This window comes from Solanum stenotomum, unplaced genomic scaffold, assembly GCF_019186545.1.
Source record: "Solanum stenotomum isolate F172 unplaced genomic scaffold, ASM1918654v1 scaffold14630, whole genome shotgun sequence".
In the NCBI taxonomy this organism is placed as follows: Eukaryota; Viridiplantae; Streptophyta; class Magnoliopsida; order Solanales; family Solanaceae; genus Solanum; species Solanum stenotomum.
Window position 1 is genome coordinate 17,144 of NW_026023138.1, and position 21,312 is coordinate 38,455.

Below are 21,312 nucleotides of genomic sequence, written 5' to 3' on the forward strand. Positions count from 1 at the left end.
TCCAATATGTGCTTCAATATGGTCCTGCTCCTCGGAACGAGTAATGGGCTTTTCTGCTTATTACATTCTTTCATTCTTCCACGACCAACATCTTCTGCAGGTTCTTTTCTCTTAGCTACAGTTCAAGTAGATAGAACACTTTGTGTGTTGATTATAGACAATTGTTAAATGTGGTGCACACAAATACAGAATTGGAATGCTTAGCTTTTACTCATCTTATTGCCCTTGTGCCTAAGGGTGCTTTTATTTCTTTCTTTGTAGCTCTTTGGTCTCCCCCAATTGCTCACTGTAAGATGGCAATCACATATAGACAAGGTGATTTTTCATTCATAGATACTTCAAAGTTCTTACTATTTTCTGTGATTTGTTAAGTTAAGCATGTACATCCTTGAGAGTGATTCGATGGCAATATCAACGCAGGTTAAGGAGGAGCTGGGAAAGAGAGGCTGCCAAATAAGAACTAATTGTGAAGTAAATTCTGTAACAACAAATGAAGAAGGTCTAGCTTGATTTTATCTTTTGGCTTCTTGCAAGAGTTCGCTGTGCGCTACAAACTACTTGTGATTCTAACTGTAAATGAAAGAGCCCTTCCTGCAGGTTGTACCATAGATTGCATTGATGGTGCCACAGATGTATATGATGGATGCATAATCGCTGTACGTGCTACAGATTCTCTGAGAATGTTAGGCAAAGAGGCAACATTTGATGAAACAAGAATACTGGGTGCTTTCCAGTATGTCTATAGGTACTTTCGACTCCTATATTTGAATACCTTGGATTTCATTCCTCTTTAATTCTACTTTTTATCTATTGCCCGACATCACTTACGTTGTATATATATTTGTATTTTCTGTTACCAGAGGAGCTTTATTTTGTGGTTTGGTGAAGTTCAATTAGATTCGACAACCTGCTAGATTTCTGAGATAATATGAAATTTGTATTGGAGGCCAAGATTAATATAGTTAGCCTCCATTCTGACTCTAAAATTCTACATTCCTCTATGACAGTGACGTTTTCCTTCATCATGACAAAACATTCCTGCCTCGCAACCCAACAACATGGTGTGCTTGTAACTTTCTTGGAACCACGAATAATAGAGGATGTGCGACATATTGGCTCAATATAATCCAGGTGTGTTATGGAATACAGTGATTTAGGACCTTGTATAGAAAGTAGAAGATAATGTTTTCAGTTGGAAGTCATTTCTCTTAAATTGTGAACTGTCTAAACTTACAGAATCTTGGTGATTCAAAGCTGCCTTATCTCGTAACCCTTGATCCTCCTCACACACCAGAGCATACGTTGCTTAAGTGGACCACCAGTCATCCAGTACCCTCAGTTGCTGCATCAAAAGCTTCATGTGAGCTATATCAAATCCAAGGAAAGAGAGGAATATGGTTTTGTGGAGCATATCAAGGTATGAATCTCTTTTTAAGCAGAGTGTTGAGAGTTGCTTCAAGATATCTGTTCCCTTGTAACCTGCTTTTGTGCATAGTCTACAGTTGGACTCTTCAACTTTGTTCAATTTAGTGAACCAGTTTCTCTAACTGTTAGTCCTGTAATATTTCAGCTTATAAGTTTAATTTGAATCTGTTTATCCCAATTACGTTTCTATTTTGATGAAATCGATATTTAGGGGACTAAACTAGCTGCCAAGCTATTTTTGCAGAGAGAATTTTAGTTTTCTTTCCACTTCCCTTTAGTGCACAAACTTTATTTTCCGCTTTGTGATTCACTGTTTATTGATGTATATTTGCTGCAATATTTCAGGCTATGGCTTCCATGAGGATGGACTTAAGGTTGTATATACTACTTCTGTTAATAACAAACTAAAAACAAATTTGGAGTCTTTTGCAGCTTTTGTTCTTATATAGATGATTGTCCTCCTCAGGCTGGTGTGGCTGCTGCAGATGGCATGCTTAGAAGGAATTGTTGTATTCTGGATAACCCCAAGCATATGGTACCAACCTGGCCTGAAACTGGAGCACGCCTCCTCGTTACTAGATTTCTCAAAAGTTTCATTCAAACAGGATGCATAATGTGAGTGATGATAGTTTCACCTTGTATTACTTTAATCCCAAACAGGATACACATATGTACTTTTTGTTATTATATTATTCATTGCTTCAAAATTGGCTTTATCATTCATGCTAATGCCAGAATATTACTTGGAAGATTTTTGAGCTTTTAATAACTTTATTTATATGTTATAATATACAGCTTGTTGGAAGAAGGAGGCAAAATTTTCACCTTCCAAGGAACAGAGAAGAAATGCTCTCTCAAAGTTTCTCTTAGAGTTCATAGTACACAGTTCTACTGGAAGGTAAATTGATAGTGATAAAAAGATAAACCAAAAAGTTTAAAGTTCAGTGACATAGATAATGTCTTACAGATTGCAACTCAAGCTGAACTAGGCTTTGCTGATGCTTTTATTCATGGGGATTTCTCTTTTGTTGATAAGAATGAAGGTCTTCTTAATCTTTTCATGGTGAGTTAATGATATCTTTTGTGCATAGCTTTTGGTTGGTACTTAGCTTCCCTGAGTTCCTTTGCAGATATTTATTGCCAACAGAGATTTGAAAGCATCTGTCAAAAGGTCTAGCATGAAAAGGTAAAATAGATTACTGACCTGAAACCAAGATACATAAACTTATGTTTATATGCTCTAAGTTCTTTATTTATCACTTTGATGGCTCTAGAGGCTGGTGGACACCATTGCTTTTTACAGCAGCACTGTCATCTGCAAAATATTTCATTCGACATGTTTCAGAACGGAACACCCTGACTCAGGCTCGTCGGAATATCTCTCGTCATTATAACCTGGTAATTAATTTGCATATTACATCATTGAAGTACTCATGAATCCTTGCCATATTTTTGCAAGTTCAGTATTATTTATCACTACCTTCCATTTTTCTGCAAGTTTCTTGTCTAAAATGGATTGCTATTGTGTAGATGATAAGCATTATGGTGTTACATTTTTTTCCAGGGTAATGAACTCTTTTCACTCTTTATGGATGAGACGATGTCATACTCTTGTGCAATATTCAAGGTTATCTCCTGAACTATTAAATGCTTGCTACTTTTTTCTTTTTTTTTTCTGATGTTAAGCTGAACTTCGTTCCTTTATTCTCATTCTAGAGTGATGAGGAAGACCTGAAAGTTGCACAGCTGAGAAAGATTTCTCTACTCATTGAAAAGGTAAGTCATCAACTAAATGATAATCGTCACCATAGCTACATAAATTTCAGGAATAATTAGATTTTGTTTCTATTTTATTTAGGCAAAAATTAGCAAGGAACATCACATTTTAGAGATTGGATTTGGTTGGGGAAGTTTCGCTATGGAAGCTGTCAAGCAAACAGGATGTAAATATACTGGTATAACTCTCTCCGAGCAGCAACTGAAGTATGCACAGTTGAGAGTTGACCAAGCAGACCTTCAGGTATATTACTTATAATTGCTATAAGATGAGGCAAATGATAAAACAACCAAGAAATTCCACTTCATGAACTAAATTTTCTTCCATTTTCTTGCTTCTAACTAAAATGCTTTGTTTATTGATGGTGGTGTCTGGGCCAGCTTAGGCACAACTAAATGCTTCTTGTACTTAGCATTCCCAAAATTGTACGAAGATGATTAACATGGGAACATGATCTGCTTAGCATTTGCAAGCAAAATCCGAGCAACTTTAAAGCCAGGGTTATCTATTAATATTCAATTCAATGAATTCTTTTCACAGGATCAAATTACATTTCTCCTATGTGACTATCGTCAAATGCCAAATAAGGACAAATATGACAGGATTATATTAGTGTGAGCTTTTATTCATCTATATCGTGACATATTTTACTGCACACTACATGTCAAGCCAGTGTTATAAAACTATACTAATTATCATTTCAGCGAGGTGTTAGAACATATTGGTGATGATTTCATAGGGGAATTCTTTAGTTGCTGCGAGTCTGCATTGGCAGAAGATGGGCTTCTAGTTCTGCAGGTAATGAATTGAAGTGACCCCTCAACACAGTCCAGTTTGTTCAGACTTCTTCTAGCATGAATCTAGTCTAGTATATGTACCTTACTTTAATACTGAACTTTTTCCTCTTCCCTAGTTAATAAACAAAACAATACATGTATACTTGAATTAATTTCCTAATACATGAACTAAGATAGTTCAGGTATCCCAACAATCTAAGGCAGGCTATTCTTCTTCTAACATGAGGTTCATTTTCCAACATCAATTTCCCTCATTGTTTTGTCGCCCTTGTTTCTTTATGCTGCTTCTCACAAGTGTTGGCTTCCCTTAGTTCATTTCAATGCCAGACACGAGGTATGCCAAATACGTACAAAGCTCAGACTTCATAAAAGAGTATATATTCCCAGGTGCATGCTTGCCTGCACTAAGTCGAGTAACATCAGCCATGGCTGCTGCATCAAGACTATGGTAACAAAGAGTTTATTTTGTGATTTTGCACCAGCGTGCTTGTCAATCTTTCAAAAGCATTTCTTTCTGAAAACATTTGATAAATGATATAAATGCAGTGTAGTGCACCTGGAAGATATAGGAATTCATTACTATAAGACACTGAAATGTTGGCGAAAGAACTTCCTGAGAAACAAAAGGTAACATATCCAAAATAAGTCCACAGCCTTCTATGTTGAGTTAAAACAGTTCCCTTGATGAACAATTTGTAGCTTGATCAGTTCTAAATGCTGATACTTGACTATTGATTACTGTGTCACTAGCCAAATTTGGTGATTTGGGATTCGATGAAAAGTTCACAAGGACATGGGAGTACTACTTTGACTACTCTGCTGCTGGATTTAAAACGTGCACCCTAGGAGATTATCAGGTATGGTGATAAACCCTTAAAAATATTTTATAGGGTAAAACCACATCTCAAGACTCGAACAATTTTTCTTTTTGGACATAAATGTTGCATTAAATAATAGTACCAATGGTCAAAAGATAAATGTTGATGCATAGTGAAAAACAGGAGGCGCAGTATGTTGATGGTGCTCAGTGGCACTTGTAGGTTTCAAAGAATGAAAATAATGTCAATAATGTTAACTTGAGGTGTGTTTCTCAAACTTATGAGTGATAGTTTAGGTGTGTTTCTCATACTCCCAGTAGTTTAGGTGTGAAACTCAGACAAAAGGATAGTTTAGGTGTGTTTTTGACACTTACCTCGAAATTTAAGTTATTAGAGTCTAGAGATGGGACAAACTTTAATTCACTCATATTTTCAACATGGCGCTTCATGTTCTCAGAAAGTTTTTTTTTTTTTTTTTTTGTGTGAAGGGTAGTTGTGAAACTTGAACTTCGTTTGTATCATGTGAAATTATGTGAGCTACTTCACTTAAAAGTTGAAGCAATGGTAGTGAAATTATGAAACTATTCCATTTCTGTTACGATGAATGTTGAAACCGTTTCACCAAATTTGAGAAATAAAACAACTCAAGTGGTGCTTCTTACCTTGTAGGTTGTATTTTCAAGGCCAGGGAATGTTGCAACATTTGGTGATCCTTACAATGTTACTATGCCTTCAGCTTATTAGAGTTTCTTCATTTGGAATATTATGTTGGAATTTTGTCTTTGCAAATAAGTTGTTCCTCAAAACAACATGAAAAACATGTGTCATGCTTAATTATGTGATTCTCTTGTAATGTATTTTATGCACTTTTTTCAATAACCTAATAAAAGCTATTGAATAAATTTATTATTGTTGAAATAGGAAAAAAAGAGATTTACCCCCTAGGGTGGCCCAGTGGTGGCCCAGTGGTTTGAGCTTGGGACTTCCATGTTGGAGGTCTTAAGTTCGAAACCCCTTGCCAGCGAAAGCAAGGGGTTTATCTTCTAGGTCGAGCTCATACCACCGGGCTTGCTTAGTGCGGGGTTTGCCTTCTAGGTCGAGCTCGTTGCACCAGGCTTGCCCAGTGCGGGGTTTGCCTTCTGGATCGACCTTGTCGCATCAGGCTTGCCTAGTGTTGGTTACCTCTCTTGTGCGGTTTGCGAGCTATTGCATAGGAGTAGGAGCTTTACCTTGTGAGCACCCAAAGGGTAGCGGCTGCGGGTTTCCCTTGACATAAAAAAAAATGAAAAGAATAGAAAAGAGATTTGGTCTGTTTGAATTTTTATTTTATTCAATTATCATGGTAAAAAAATATAGGTTTTTATTTTTGCATCTTTTTTGTTTTTTCTCTATAAGAAATTTATGAGAAAGCATTGAAAAATCTCACTGGAAAAAGCAAGATTATTATGAAGCTTGAAAAATGGTTTCTTACTTATACCATCCTTTTCCCACCTAACCATTATATGCGAAAAATGACGTTTTAAAATATTTAGACCATTATTTTTTTTTCATAGTAAGTGTGATTTTATCACCTATTTTCTTTGTGTCTTGAAGTAAAATTAAGTAAAAGAATATTTTCAAAAGGGAAAAAGGAAAAAGATATCCCCGAACTATCGTAAATGGTATGCAGATACCCTCTGTCATACTTTTGGAACATTGATGCCCCTGCCGTCCTAAAACTAGAGCATATATACCCTTTATACTAACGGATATACACGTGTCATAATCTTATCCATCGACTTGACATTTATAAAATATCGAATCGACGAATAAGATTGTGTCACGTGTCCCTATTTAGTCTTCTGTTAGAGTGAATGACATATATGCTCTAGTTTTTGGACGGCGGAGCACCAATGGCCCAAAAGTATGACGAAGGATATCTGCATACCATTTACGATAATGGTTCGGGGGTATATTTGTCCTTTTTCCCTTTCCAAAATAAATAAAAGGGAAAAGGGACAAATATACCCCGAACTATTATAAATGGTATGTCAATACCCTTTGTTATACTTTAGGGCTATTCATACCCTTACCGTTAATATTTTAGGTTGTGTATACCCTTGAGGTTAACGAAGGGACACATAGCTTCATCTAAACAATTCGACTAAATTTATTTTAATTTTATCCATAAATTAAAAACCCCATATGACCCGCCCATGACCCATTTATCTTAAGCAAATTTGGATAAATAATGGCTACAGGATTTCATCACTTTTATTTCCTTCACCATATTTTCACCATTGCTTCCCGCCCGGCTCTGACGCTGTGTGCTCCTCAAACCCAGGCCTCAGCGCCGCCGCCATCGATGACAAACATATAATCTTGACCGGCAATTGAAAAGTCAATTTTGTAGTGTCGAAGAGAGATTGATTAATCTGGGTTGGAGATATTGACTTTGACGGCAATGGAGCATGGGGAATCGGAGGTGGAAAAGCACCTAAGATCTCCCCAAGTCTATGTTGATTCCATTTGTGATCTACCTGAACTATATTTCTGGCGAATACAAGCAAAAAACGTCGGCAGCGAATCCAATTCTTAATTTCTCATACATTTCTGTAATTTCATTCATTCTATGATCTTTGTTGTGTAATCACCATTCTCCATCACATCTATGCTGAAATAACAATGTTCGATTTGCAAATGTTAGAGGGATGAATTTGATCACAAAGTTGGTGAAAAATAAAAATTGAAATTCGGTGCAGTATTCAATGAAATTATTTTAGTGCTTTTGGGTTATGATTTGGGTATGGCCCTATGTGTTTTTAAATTATCGGGTCATACGGGTTTGATTATGGGTGGGTTTTTAATTTATGGATAAAATTAAAATAAATTTAGTTGAACCGTTTAGATGAAGCCACATGTCCCTCCGTTAACCTCAAGGGTATAAACAACCTAAAATATTAACGGTAAGGGTATGAATAGCCCTAAAGTATAACAGAGGGTATTGACGTACCATTTATAATAATTCGGGGGTATATTTGTGCTTTTTACCTAAATAAAAATATAACTGTAACATCTCGCAATTTGAAATAACTAGGAAGAAGCTAATAATTGGAAATAGTCATTTTTGGAAAGAATGAAAATTTGGAAATTTGTTCAAGTTAGGAAAAGTTGAGTTTTGGTTAACTTCAAACGGTCATAACTCCTATCTCAGGATGAGTTAGATGTACTTCCAGATATGGATGGAAAGCTCTTGGAATGATATTTCCAACACCACCGAGTTTGCGTGATTCCGAGTTTGTATGAGTAAGTTATGCCCTTTGGAAGTTGGGATGTAGGATTAAGGAAAGTCTAATCCGGATTTTAGAAGTGTAATTTAGTCTTTTCCTTACCTAATTATTCTAATTAGTTTTTAGGAGACTAATTGGGGTAAAAACTAGATTTTGGTCAGTTTAGAAAAGTTAGAGTTCACGCTAGGGCTTGGAGAAGAGAGAAAAGAGGAGAAAGGAGAAGAGGAAGCAAGATTCGTCGACTTCGTCAAGGATAGTGTCACGCCCCGAGCCTACACCCTGGGCGGGACCGACACCCGGAGACCATTTCTGGCCCCAAGCAAACCCTTGCCCTGGCTTTCTTAACTCAGCGGAAACCTAACTCAACAGAAAATTCAATGCAAACGCAAGGTTACAAATACAACTTAACTTATAACATCTTGCCACAAAGGCAACTCGAGTTTCAAAATAGGATACTTATATATATACATAGAAGAGAGACTCAAAACTAACTGACTGATTGTCTATGAAGCCTCTAATATACTGAGATGGATGTTGGGATAGACCCCGCAACATCCTAATAGAACAAAACTAAGTACACAAAATAATTGGGTCCTCCGGAATGCAAGAAGGCTCACCACTGACTCTGGAGTGCTCAGCTGGATCAACGACGTGCTGGATGCTGATCCGGGGTACCTGTATCTGCATCATAATAAGATGCAGGCCAACTGGCATCAGTACATAGAATGTACGAGTATGCGAGCTGAAAAGCTGAACTACGACTTAAGCTTGAAAGGAATACAAGAGAACACTTACCTTGGCCCTGTACGACTCAAGAATAACTTAACTGTACTCAATATATATATATATATATATATAAGGCAATGAGATACATGCGATATATAAAGCTTTTAAAACATTTCAAATAACTTAGTTCGTTAATGATTAAAGCAATAACAACTCAACTTTATTTAGATAAAAGTAATATAAATTTTATGGGAGATTCTTTAACCGACAATCACCACTATGAGCCCTAGTGGTGGTACAACGTTTTACCTCACGTTGCCCAAGGACCATCCTATACCTTGCCGTGATATAGGACCTTACTTTTGCTTAGTGGATCCACTAACCTAATCTTACGTGATCATCTAAAAAGAATGATACGTCAAGTCCCATGTTGGCGCATGGTTATTATGGAGAGTTGAGTTAATATGAACTCGTGTCCCCAATTCGGTGCTCAATATTACTCCCAAAAATACTTTGGCTCATAAGTGTCTTTTAAACACATCTTTCTTTAATTGAGATAATTACTCAAAACTTAGCCCAAAGGCTCTTTTGGAAAACATGGTTCCCCTCTTACTCAAATGTAAAACACTTATAAACCTCTTTGGGAATACTTAGTTCCCTAATATTTTTTGAGAAATTTACTCAACTTTATGCTCTTGATTTAACTTGAAACTCAAGACTCTTTTCTTGACTTGGAACTCTACACTCTTGCTTGACTTTGAAACTTGAAACGAAGTTAAAACGTTCAATAACGACTCTTGAAAAGCTTAGAGGACTTGCTTGGACTTATTACTTAACTTTATTTGACTTGACTCTAGCTTCACTTTGACTTTGATCCTAACTTGCCTCGGATTGAACTATGGATTCATGGTACATGATCACACGTATTTAGATGAGCTCGGGATGTTTAGAAACACTTTGGAGTGTTGGAAATAACTAGGAAACATAGGTACAATACCTAGGAACATGCATGAGAAAGTGTGGAAAGAAAGGGGGAACTTGGTGTCCTTGGCGCTCTGCAAGGCGCGGAGCGCCAGCCCTTGAAGCTCAGAAAGAACCTGCTGGCGCTCTGAGAGGCGCGCCGCCCCAAGGGCTGGACCTCAGAGTCCCCTTTGGGGCGCGCTGGCAGGCGCGACACGCCAGACCCTTCCCTAGAAAAACCGACTTTTCTCCCTCTTTTCTCCAACTCTAAACCTCTCTAACCTCAATGGATTCAACCCCAAACATTAAGGATCATCAAAACCCCTCAATATACAAGAGATTCAACTCAAACACACAACCAAATCATGTCCCACAACCAACAATAACTTTAACAATACGATCAACAACATCAACAACACAACCCAACAACATATCCAATCTTTCTCAATAATAATGAGTTTTGTGTGTGGGGGAAAGGATAAACCCACACTAATAACTCACATACCTTGATAGGGATCACCCCCGACGATATCTACGATGATCTTTGACGGAAACTTGTTGATATCCTCTTTCTTCTCTTCTTCTTCTCCTTCTTTTCTTTCTTCTTCTCTTCTTCACTCAAGAACCCTAACTCTTTCTCTTTTAAAATGGGAGAAAATGATCCAAATATCAGCCTAACACAACAATATAATCCCAAAAGAAATGGCTAGGGAAAAGACCAAAATGCCCTTAAAATTTCCGGACGGATTCCCTGCCAACTGCCCAACTTTCAAAGGGCATAACTCGCTCATACGAACTCAAAATTGAGCAAACTTGGTGGCGTTGGAAAGATCGTTCCACAAGCTTCGCAACCATAACTGGAAATACTCCTAAATCATCCTGATCTATGAGTTACGACTGCTCAAAGTTAGCCAAAAACTCACTGATTTCCACACTTAGCCAAATTTTCCAGATTTTTTAATTCCTTCCAAAAATGACTATTTCCGATTTTTAAGCCTCTTCATAGTTATTTCAAATTGCCGGATGTTACAGATAGCTTGTGGATTTCATCGGGGGTGATCCGTGCAAGGTATGTGAGATCACAAAGCGTTGGGTTAGTTCGCCCACGCGCCAACCATGATTCAATTCAATGAATTTAAGTCTTTGAAAGTTTAGAAATTGAGTTCTTGATGAACATTGTTGAAAGTTTCGTTGAATTCTTGTGGATTGTGTTGTTGAAGTTTCTTGATGATTTGATTCATGTTTCTGGGTGTAATTTTGAGTTGAATCTATTGTATATTGAGGGTATTAATGATTTTAAGTGTTTGGGGAAAGAACTAAATAAAATTAGAGGGTTTAGAGTTGAAAAATGAAGAAGAAAGTTTGGAGTTTTCTAGGGAGGGGGTTGGGGCGCCGCGCCTCCCAGAGTGCCACAAAAGTTCCTCTAAACTTTGGGCTCTGGCGCGTCCTGCCAGCCAGAACGCCATAGCAAGCTCTTTGAACTTTGAGGGTTGGCGCCCCGCACCTCTCAGAGCGCCAGGGACGCCAGTTCTCCCCATTTCTTCCCCGCCTTTTCGTACTTGTTCCTTAGCAATGTACCTATGTTTTCTAGTTGATTTCAACACTCTAAGGTACATCTAAACATCATTAAATCATCCATAAACATGAGATCGTGAACCTTGAATCTATAATCCAATTCAAGGAAAGTTAGGATCAAAGTCAAGAGAAGTTAAGAGTCAAGTCTAGAAGTTAAGAAGCAAGTCAAAGCAAAGTTTTTAAAGTTAACAAAAGTCTTTAAAAAACATTTTAACTTTGTTTTAAGACTTAAGTTTCAAGTTAAGCAAAGAGTAAAGAGTTGAGTTAATTTCTCAAAAAGTTATAAGGGAACTAAGTATTCACAAAGAGTTTATAAATGTTTTCACATTTGAGCAAGAAAAGGGAACATCGATTCCAAGAGAGCTTTTAAGCTAAGTTTTGAGTAATTATCTCAAACCAAAGAAAGAAGATTTTTTTTAAAAACATATGAGCTAAGTATATTTTTGGGAGTAGTATTGAGCACTGATATGGGGATGTGAGTTCATATTAAATCAAGTCTCCATAAACCATGTAGCCATCGTGGGTATTAATGGGTCATACTTTTTAAATGATCACATAAGTTAAGTAGGTGGATCCACTAAGTTAAGTAGTTCTATATGACGGCAAAGTATAGGACAGTCTGGCAGCGTTATGGTAAGAACGTTGTATCACCACTTAGGCTCATAGTGGTGGTTGTCGGTTAGAGAAACTCCCATTGAGATTATATTATTTTCTTAGATGAGTCAAGTTGAGTTTGTTATTGCATTTTCTTTAACGAACTAAGATGTTTTCAACTGGTTTGTAAGCCTTATATACTGCATGTGCTTTATTGCTTTATACTTGGGTTAAGTTTTTCAGAAGTTGAGAAGAGCCAAGGTAAGTGTTTCTTCAGATTCCTTTCAATCCTATATCTTGTTTTAGCATTCCAACTTGCATACTTGTACATTCAATGTACTAATGCCAGTTGACCAGCATCTTCTTATGATGCAGACGTAGGTAACCAGGATCAGCATCCAGCGCCTCGTTGATCCAGCTTGAGCATTCAGAGTATGTTGGTGAGCCTCCTTACATTCCGAAAGACTCCTTTATTTGCCTTCTAGTCTTTCAGATGTTAGGATGATCGGGGGTCCTGTCCCGACATCCCTCTTTGTTTTAGAGGCTTCATAAATAGTTAGCAGTCAGATGTCATTACATTATCATTTCATATATTAAGACTTGAGTTGTCATTTGGCCAAATTGAATGTTGATTTTTAAACATTCTAAGTTATTATGCTAATCTATTTGAGTAGGTTCATTTGATCATTGTATTAATGCTTAGAGTCTTCCGTTGAGTTAGTAAGTTAGGCCAACGGTTTGCTTGAGGCCAGCAAAGGTCTTCTAGTTCCAGTCCCGTCCAGGGTGTAGGCTCGGGGCGTGACAATAACCTTACAAATTAACTAATTTTTTGGTGTGTGTGTGGAGGGTTAGGGTGGGAAGTAGGAACATGGGCGAATGTACTATTAGAGGTACAAATTTAATTGAACTTATAATTTTTGACGTGTAACATAAATTTATATTAGGTGCTTAATTCCCACCTTTTTAAATTTCATCTTCCTCTATCATTCAGTCAATTTAGGACAGAATCGAAATGACTTTGTATAGAACATGAAAATGATTTTCGTTAAAGAATAAGTGATTTTCACACATTTTTTCCCGCAGTTGGAAGTAAGTAAAAGTTATTTTCAAGAAAATATAACATGTCAATTTAATTAATTTTTGAGGGTGGAAGTTAACATGTCAATCTCTTTGATAAGTCACTGTCGTCGAAGATGTGTTTAATTTGAGATTGAAGATTAATTAGAGTTAATAAATGGTGTAATCATACTTAATAAGAAGTAACACAAGTCATTGTTATGCATTAGTATGACAATTTATTTTTGGTAAATTAAATATGCATTACATCATTAATAGATACAATTGAATTGAATGAGTCTTTCTAAATTGGGTAAGATTTGAAAATATGAACTCATCATATCATATATCATATATCATCATATATATAAAAGAAAACCCTAGGCCTGCCTACATGGCGCCACCATAAATCAGGATTCCCTTTTAATTTATTTATTTCCAAAACTAGCCTTCCCCTTTCATGAAAAGTTGTTACTTTTATAAAAAGTTGTGACTTTTATGAAATGTAGTGACTTTTATGAAAAGTTGTGCCTTTAATGAAGAGTTGCGACTTTTATGGAAGGTTGTGATAAATCCAGGTATGTATTTTTACAGTCATTAATTTATGCTAATATTATTAGGATAAATGATAAGATGTTATAATTTTCATTTTCCTTTACATTATTAATGTTCGTTACTACATAATCTTGTATGTAAGATAATATAGTGTTTTAGTTTTAATGACTGGTAGATTTTAAGTATTATTTTATAAATTCTGTGATATTAAATTCTCGCGCGAGGCGCGGGTAATTTTATTAGTTTTAATTATTAACTTGGACCCCATAGGTGACTCTATAGCTAGTGCTAATGCATTTGTCATCCTTTATAAATTTATGCCTCAATACACTAATGTTTCATCAAAGTCTTAAATTGTTTTTGCAGTTTGTAACTTTGAAGCCTATATTTTAAACATGAAAGTAGAAGTTGGTTGGTGCACGGATAAGTGGACTGGTTTCAGCATATGAATTAGCAAAATCTGGGGTCAAAGTTGTAATTTATGACAAGGAACATAATCTCGGCGGCTATGCTAACACCGTTACCGTGGATGGCATCGATCTTGACCTTGGTTTTATGGTCTTCAATGGGGTAAGTATGGTTGGCGGATGTTTGACTAAACTTATAATAAAATGATCCAACTAGTTTAGTTGTAAGCATTTATTTTTGGAATAATATATAAATACGCTTTTTTAACTTGACTTCATTTCAAATTTATGCCCTCCAACTTGGAGTGTGCACAAGAAGACAATTAAACTTGTATAAAGTTGAACAAATAGACATATGCGTACTACGTAGCATCCTACATGACAATTTGCATCCTATGTGGTGTCCTACGTGTATTATGTCACATAAGACTCATGTGTCTACTTGTTCAACTATATAAAAGTTTAAGTGCCTACGATCATACCCAAAGTTGAAGGGCATAAATGTGAAATGAGGCCAAGTTAAAGGACATATTTATGTATTATGCCTTTATTTTTTACTTAGTTGGTTGCGCGTTTGATAAATGCTTAAGTGCTCATAAATTATGTGTGTGTGCGCATTGTAATACAAGCGTAATAAGGCATTGCAGTAAGAATATGTTATGGTCCCCTGATATGGATCTGGTTATGGGGCGTTGCAGTGTGAAATCAAATGTTTTCATCCTACGACCTATGGTGTTGGTTCGTTAAGAGAGAACCTACGATCTCTTGAGTTTGAAGTACTCAAAAACTTGATTAATTTTCTGCTTATCTTTCCATTGAATTGAAATAACTTAAATACAACATTGGTGATTAACCATCCACCTAATAACAAGGAAATAACTTCCTACTACTACTGAAATGAGAAAGTGGAGGAATAACCTCCTAACTGCTAATAACTACTACAAAGAAAACAACTGCTACAGGGAAAACATTGTTACAGAGGACCTATTACAGAGAAAACAGAAAAACATAATTAATAGCTACTGCTTTAATTTCCATGCATAAAACTGTTGGTAGACTAAAAGGGTACCAACATTATTCCCCTCCTTCAAATCGCGCTTGTCCTCAAGCGCTAAGTGTGGAAATTAATTCTTCTTCATCATTAATGAAATCAATCCAGAATAACTTCCTTCACTGATGACCTCGAGTGAATGGTTCATCACAGTTGAAACAAAGTCCCTTAAGTCGTCTTTCCTCTATTTTAGATCTGGTCAATTTCTTCACAAACCTAACATGTTGTTGAGGTGAGAAATCTGTTGTCTTTGATTTGTAAGCATCTAACAATTGCAAACAAATGAGTTGTTTCTTGCGTTCATAAAGTCGGGATAAACTCATTGCCGTAGCCAAATATAGAGGATTATGCAACTCAACCTCAATTGCTATATAATCAGTAAGACCGCTAATGTAAAGATTAATTTTTTGTGACTGCGTAAGTGTACCAGCCCGCAAAATTAACTGCTCAAATGTTTCTTGGTAGTTTGCCACAGACCCGATCTGGTGTAGCTTACCCAATTTCTAACTTCTGATTGGTGGCCCAAAACGAAGGTTACAATGACGTTTGAAGTCATCCCAAGACAGTTGAAGCAGAGCTGTCTCTAATTGAAGAAACCAAAGTTGCGTATTGCCCTCCAAATGAAAAGAATCAAGTCCAATCTTTTCTTCTTCCATAGTTTATTGGTGTCGAAAGAAGTGTTCACACCTGTTCAACCATCCCAAAGGGTCCTCTTGGCCATTAAATCGTAGGAAATCCAGTTTTGTATGTCGGGGAATGATGAAACTTCCACCAGTTTCTGATCCTGACCCTCCCGCCACTCTGTTTTTACTCTTCCAACTGCGATTTTGACTGATATGTTCGGTTGAATCAGAATCGACCTTAGAATTTACTAAATCCTGTGTGAGTGCATCCAAGCGAGCATTTGTTGCTTCATGTCTGGCTAAATTGGCTGCACGTTCTTCTTGGAACAAATTCACTAATTGTGCTAGTTGATGTTGAATTTGGTCTCCCATAACCCCCGGCTCTGATACCAAGTTGTTAAGGTCCCCTGATATGGTTCTGGTTATGGGGCGTTGCAGTGTGAAATCAAATGTTTTCATCCTACGACCTATGGTGTTGGTTCGTTAAGAGAGAACCTACGATCTCTTGAGTTTGAATTACTCAAAAACTTGATTAATTTTCTGCTTATCTTTCCATTGAATTCAAATAACTTAAATACAACATTGGTGATTAACCACCCACCTAATAACAAGGAAATAACTTCCTACTACAACTGAAATGAGAAAGTGGAGGAATAACCTCCTTACTGCTAATAACTACTACACAGAAAACAAGAAAACAACTGCTACAGGGAAAACACTGTTACAGAGGACCTATTACAAAGAAAACATAAAAACATAATTAATAGCTACTGATTTAATTTCCATGCATAAAATTGTTGGTAGACTAAAAAGGTACTAACAGAATACCAAATAAAAACTCCCAAAAGATATATCTTGCATTGTACTACAATGACTAAAATTGGAGTAGCAGAAGATCCAATACTTGCACTTGAGGCAAGAGCTATTAGTAAAAGATGGGGTGGTAGATTTTGTCGCCTAACTATTTTCAATACAAACTCAATTAAAACAACACTAGCACAGAGTAAGATGAATGAGGGAAGGAGACTTCAAATTTGGAGTTCTATGGAATGAAGTTTCTTTTCTCTTGTTAGTTTTTTATTTGGCCTTTATATTAGGATTTTGGATCATGTGCTTACGACGGTGAATATTTACAAGCCCAAATCTAAAATGAAAAATAGTATTTACATAGTAGATTATAATTTATACTTTTATGTATAAAAAAATGAAAATTACATCTGTATTATGTTGGTTTGGTTTTGGCTGGTTTGACTTTTTTTTGTTAAAACCAAACAAACAATGGTCAGGTTTTTTTTCAATGCCAAATCAAACAAACCAAGAATGGTCGGGTTTTTTTCAACGCCAATATTGTCACGCCCCGAGCCTACACCTTGGGTGGGACTGACACTCGAAGACTATTGTTGGCCCCAAGCGAACCCTTGGCCTAGCTTACTTAACTCAGCGGAAGACTTAAACTTAACAAAGATAAGTTCATATAATAAACTAGAGTGTTATAAAGGAACATTTAACTAGCCATTAAGGCAAACTCAAGTCTCAACATGGAATAATGACAATGAAAAGACTAAAGAATTAACATATGACTATCTATGAAGCCTCTAATAACAACTGAGATGGATGTTGGGACAAACCCACAACATCCTAATGAACTAAACTAGGAAACAATGAAATGGATCCTCCGGAATGCAAGGAGGCTCACCAACAAACTCTGAACTGCTCACTGGATCAACGATGCGCCGAAATGCAGATCCTAGTTACCTGTGTCTGCATCATAAGACGATGTAGGCCAACTGGCATCCGTACATTGAATGTACGAGTATGCGAGTTGGAATGCTAAAACAACATAGGCTTGAAAGGGAATCTGAAAGAAACACTTACCTTGACTCTTCTCAACTCATGAATACTTAACTAAATTCATTTCAATATAAAGCAGTTTAAAACAAGTGCAATATAAAGAAAAGGTGTTTAAAAACATGATGTCAACTCTGTGTATATACAAGGATACAACATAACTCTGAAATGTATGTTAAAATACAATAACTGATGTATATAAAATACAATAACTTATGTGGGAGTTTCTCTAACCGACAACCATCACATAAGCGCTATAGTGATGATACAGTGATCTACCTCACGCTGCCAGCGCATCCTATAACATACTTCTTCTGTGATTTGAGATTAGTGCTCAAAAACTTAGCTCAAAGGCTATCTTGGAAATCAAAGTTTCCCCTCTTGCTTCATTTAGAAAGCGATTACTTTTTCTGAAAACTAGCCCGAAGGCTCTTTGGAAATCTCAGTTTTTGCTCTTATTTAAATGTGAAAACATTTTAAATCTCTTTGGGAATACATAGTCCCCATATACTTCTTTGAAGAAAAGAACTTCAACTTTACATCCTTATTGAACTCAAAGCTTAAGTCTTAAAACAAAGTTAAAACATCTGTGAAAGACTTTTGTAAACTTTAAGAACTCATCTTAACTTGGCTCTTGACTTCTCTTGACTTTGACCTTAAGTGCTCTTGACGTGACTCTTAACTGATCCTTGAATTGAATTATGGATTCAAGGATTAAGATTTATGACTAGAAAGATCTCATGATGTTTAGGAATGATTCTAGATAGTTAAACTTGAGAAAAGACCAAAAATCAATATTTGAAGGTGGGTCTGCGACGCAGAGGCATAATTTAATTTTGGTTCCGAAAACATCTTTTGAGGCAGAACACCTCGTGTCAGCTCCATGACGTGAAGCTGAAATGATCAAATCTGGGCACTAGGCAAGCGACGCGCGGCCACCCCTTAATTTCGTCCGACGAAATTTCTTCTTCGTTTTCCAACCCTGATTCACCCAAACTCGGTTCTTTTTCTTAAATTACTTTTAGAAATGTACCTAAGAACCTAACTCGAAATGACCCTATAATGCAACGTAACGAACTCAGGAACTTCCCAACTCAATCAAATTCAAGAACAATATATGAATTCAAGAATAGGTATCAAGATCATCAATATTCAAATGCTTTTAGGACGAATCCAAACTGAAATAAATATGCTTGGCACGTGGGAGAATGACCCCAACGTTATGAGAGCCTCACATACCTGATAGAAGTAAATCCTTGGCGAAACACCAAGTTCCTTGATGGATCTTGATGAATTTGCCCTTTTCTCCTTCTTTTCTCTTCTCTTTTCTCCTTAGCCCTAGCGTGAAATCCCAAGTTCTAAAATTGAGTAAGTTCTGAATTGACCCATATTAAACTCCTAAAATTGGATTAAAATAATAGGGCAGTGAAAAGACTAAAATACCCCTTATATTTCCGGATTGGACATTTCCTTAATCTAACAATCCAACTTCCAAAGGGAATAACTTGCTCATACAAACTCGGAATCGCGCATACTTGGCGGCGTTGGAAAGATCATTCCAAGAGCTTCCCAACCATATCTGGAACTACACCTAGCTCATCCTGAGCTAGTAGTTATGGCCATCTGAAATTGACCAAAAACTCAACTTTAACTTACTTGCAATTTTCCAGATTTCCTTATACTTTCCAAAAAAATAACTATTTCTAGATTTTAAACTTCCTTCTAGTTCTTTCTAGTTGCGAGATGTTACAAATACAATCAACCCAAAGCACAAATAGGTTTTTTTTTGTTTGACTTAGTTCGTCGGTTTGATTTGGCTTGACGGTTTGGCATGTACACCCAGAGCATCATCACCTATGTGCATTCATAAAATATTATATATGTNCTGCACTGTGCGACTGTGCGACTGTGCCAACAGCCCAACTTCCAAAGGGCATAAGTCACTCATACAAACTCGGAATCAAGAAAACTCGGTGGCGTTGGAAAGATCATTCCAAGGGCTTTCCAGACATAACTGGAAATTCACCTAAATCATTTTGAGCTAGGAGTTACAACTGCTCAAAGTTGACCAAAAACTCCTTTTTTTTCCATAGCCAAATTTTCCAGATTCTTTCCAAAATGACTATTTCCAATTCAACTCTTCTTGGAACTCAATGTGCTACATCTAGGGATCTTAAATTAACACTCAAGAAATTTTATTCCTCGGTAAAATCTCACTCCACATGAAGGACGGCTCGAGTCTTAGTTCGAAAAAATTCTCTGGGGTGTTACAAATATTCAAATGCTTTTAGGACGAATCCAAACTGAAATAAATATGCTTGGCACATGGGAGAACGACCCCAACGTTATGAGAGCCTCACATACCTGATAGAAGTAAATCCTTGGCGAAACACCAAGTTCCTTGATCGATCTTGATGAATTTGCCCTTTTCTCCTTCTTCTTTTCTCTTCTCCTTTCTCCTTAGCGCTAGCGTGAAATCCCAAGTTCTAAAACTGACTAAGTTCTGAATTGACCCATATTAAACTCCTAAAATCGGATTAAAATAATAGGGCAGTGAAAAGACTAAAATACCCCTTATATTTCCGGATTGGACATTTCCTTAATCTAACAACCCAACTTCCAAAGGGCATAACTTGCTCATACGAACTCGGAATCACACATACTTGGTGGCATTGGAAAGATCATTCCAAGAGCTTCCCAACCATATCTGGAACTACACCAACTCATCCTGAGCTAGTAGTTATGGCCATCTGAAATTGACCAAAAACTCAACTTTAACTTACTTGCAATTTTCCAGATTTTCTTATACTTTCCAAAAAAATAACTATTTCCAGATTTTAAACTTCCTTCTAGTTCTTTCTAGTTGCGAGATGTTACAAATACAATCAACCCAAAGCACAAATAGGTTTTTTTTTGTTTGACTTAGTTCGTCGGTTTGATTTGGCTTGACGGTTTGGTGTGTACACCCCAAAGCATCATCACCTATGTGCATTCATAAAATATTATATGTGCTGTCTCCAGCCTGACAAATTGTGACAAAGCCAACATAGTAGTAGTAGTTTTATGTGGCAAAAAAAACAAGGCATACATTGCAAATGAACTTTGCATATCAACATTTTCTGGGAGCATTCAATTGGAAATGATTGTAGCTCGAGTTGTTTGAATCCCATCTTTCGCGGCGAGCATATGTGGATGCTGAAATGCTATATTTGATAGGTAACTTATCCGAACCTGATGGAATTTTTTGAGTGCCTTGGAATTGATATGGAGATCTCTGATATGTCATTCTCAGTGAGTTTAGACCAAGGACGTGGTTGTGAATGGGGTACCCGAAATGGATTTTCTAGTTTGTTTGCACAAAAGAAGAATCTCTTTAATCCGTATTTTTGGCAAATGATTAGAGAAATTTTCAGATTCAAGCAGGATGTCATAAGGTACCAATAACTTATTTATCCTTACATGTGTGACTTCTTATTAGTATTTGATGTACTGATCTTATTAGAATTTTAGAGCACAGAGTTATCTCTGCTCATTTGAACATCATGCATTTGATTGAAATGGATTAAATTGTTCTGTTTTGTACACTTCCTTTATTAATGTGTCAAGAAAAGACCATTCTTCAATGAAGTTTGTTTCATCATGAATATGTTTCTCACTGCATTGCAGTTACCTTTAAGCATTGGACAACAATCCTGACATTGATCGCAGTGAAACGTTGGGAGATTTATTAAATCACATGGCTATTCAGAGTTATTTCAGAAAGCTTATCTGGTGAGACTGCTGTTTGTCCTTGTTATTGATTTTGATACTTGTATTTGGCTTTTTTGTTCA

General features: G+C 36.6%; 1 protein-coding gene across 1 annotated transcript in view; it reads left to right on the top strand.

Moving 5' to 3' along the window:
• The window catches only part of LOC125850167 (uncharacterized), a 79,535-nt gene that overhangs the window by 14,287 nt on the left and 43,936 nt on the right, over nucleotides 1–21,312 (top strand). Inside the window, exons 11-22 of the mRNA XM_049530052.1 lie at nucleotides 1,892–2,040; nucleotides 2,221–2,323; nucleotides 2,393–2,488; nucleotides 2,556–2,611; nucleotides 2,700–2,823; nucleotides 2,990–3,052; nucleotides 3,142–3,201; nucleotides 3,284–3,445; nucleotides 3,743–3,816; nucleotides 3,907–4,000; nucleotides 4,311–4,447; nucleotides 4,546–4,626. Coding sequence (XP_049386009.1) covers nucleotides 1,892–2,040; nucleotides 2,221–2,323; nucleotides 2,393–2,488; nucleotides 2,556–2,611; nucleotides 2,700–2,823; nucleotides 2,990–3,052; nucleotides 3,142–3,201; nucleotides 3,284–3,445; nucleotides 3,743–3,816; nucleotides 3,907–4,000; nucleotides 4,311–4,447; nucleotides 4,546–4,626 — 1,199 coding nt within the window. The remainder of the gene's footprint in view (nucleotides 1–1,891; nucleotides 2,041–2,220; nucleotides 2,324–2,392; nucleotides 2,489–2,555; nucleotides 2,612–2,699; nucleotides 2,824–2,989; nucleotides 3,053–3,141; nucleotides 3,202–3,283; nucleotides 3,446–3,742; nucleotides 3,817–3,906; nucleotides 4,001–4,310; nucleotides 4,448–4,545; nucleotides 4,627–21,312) is intronic.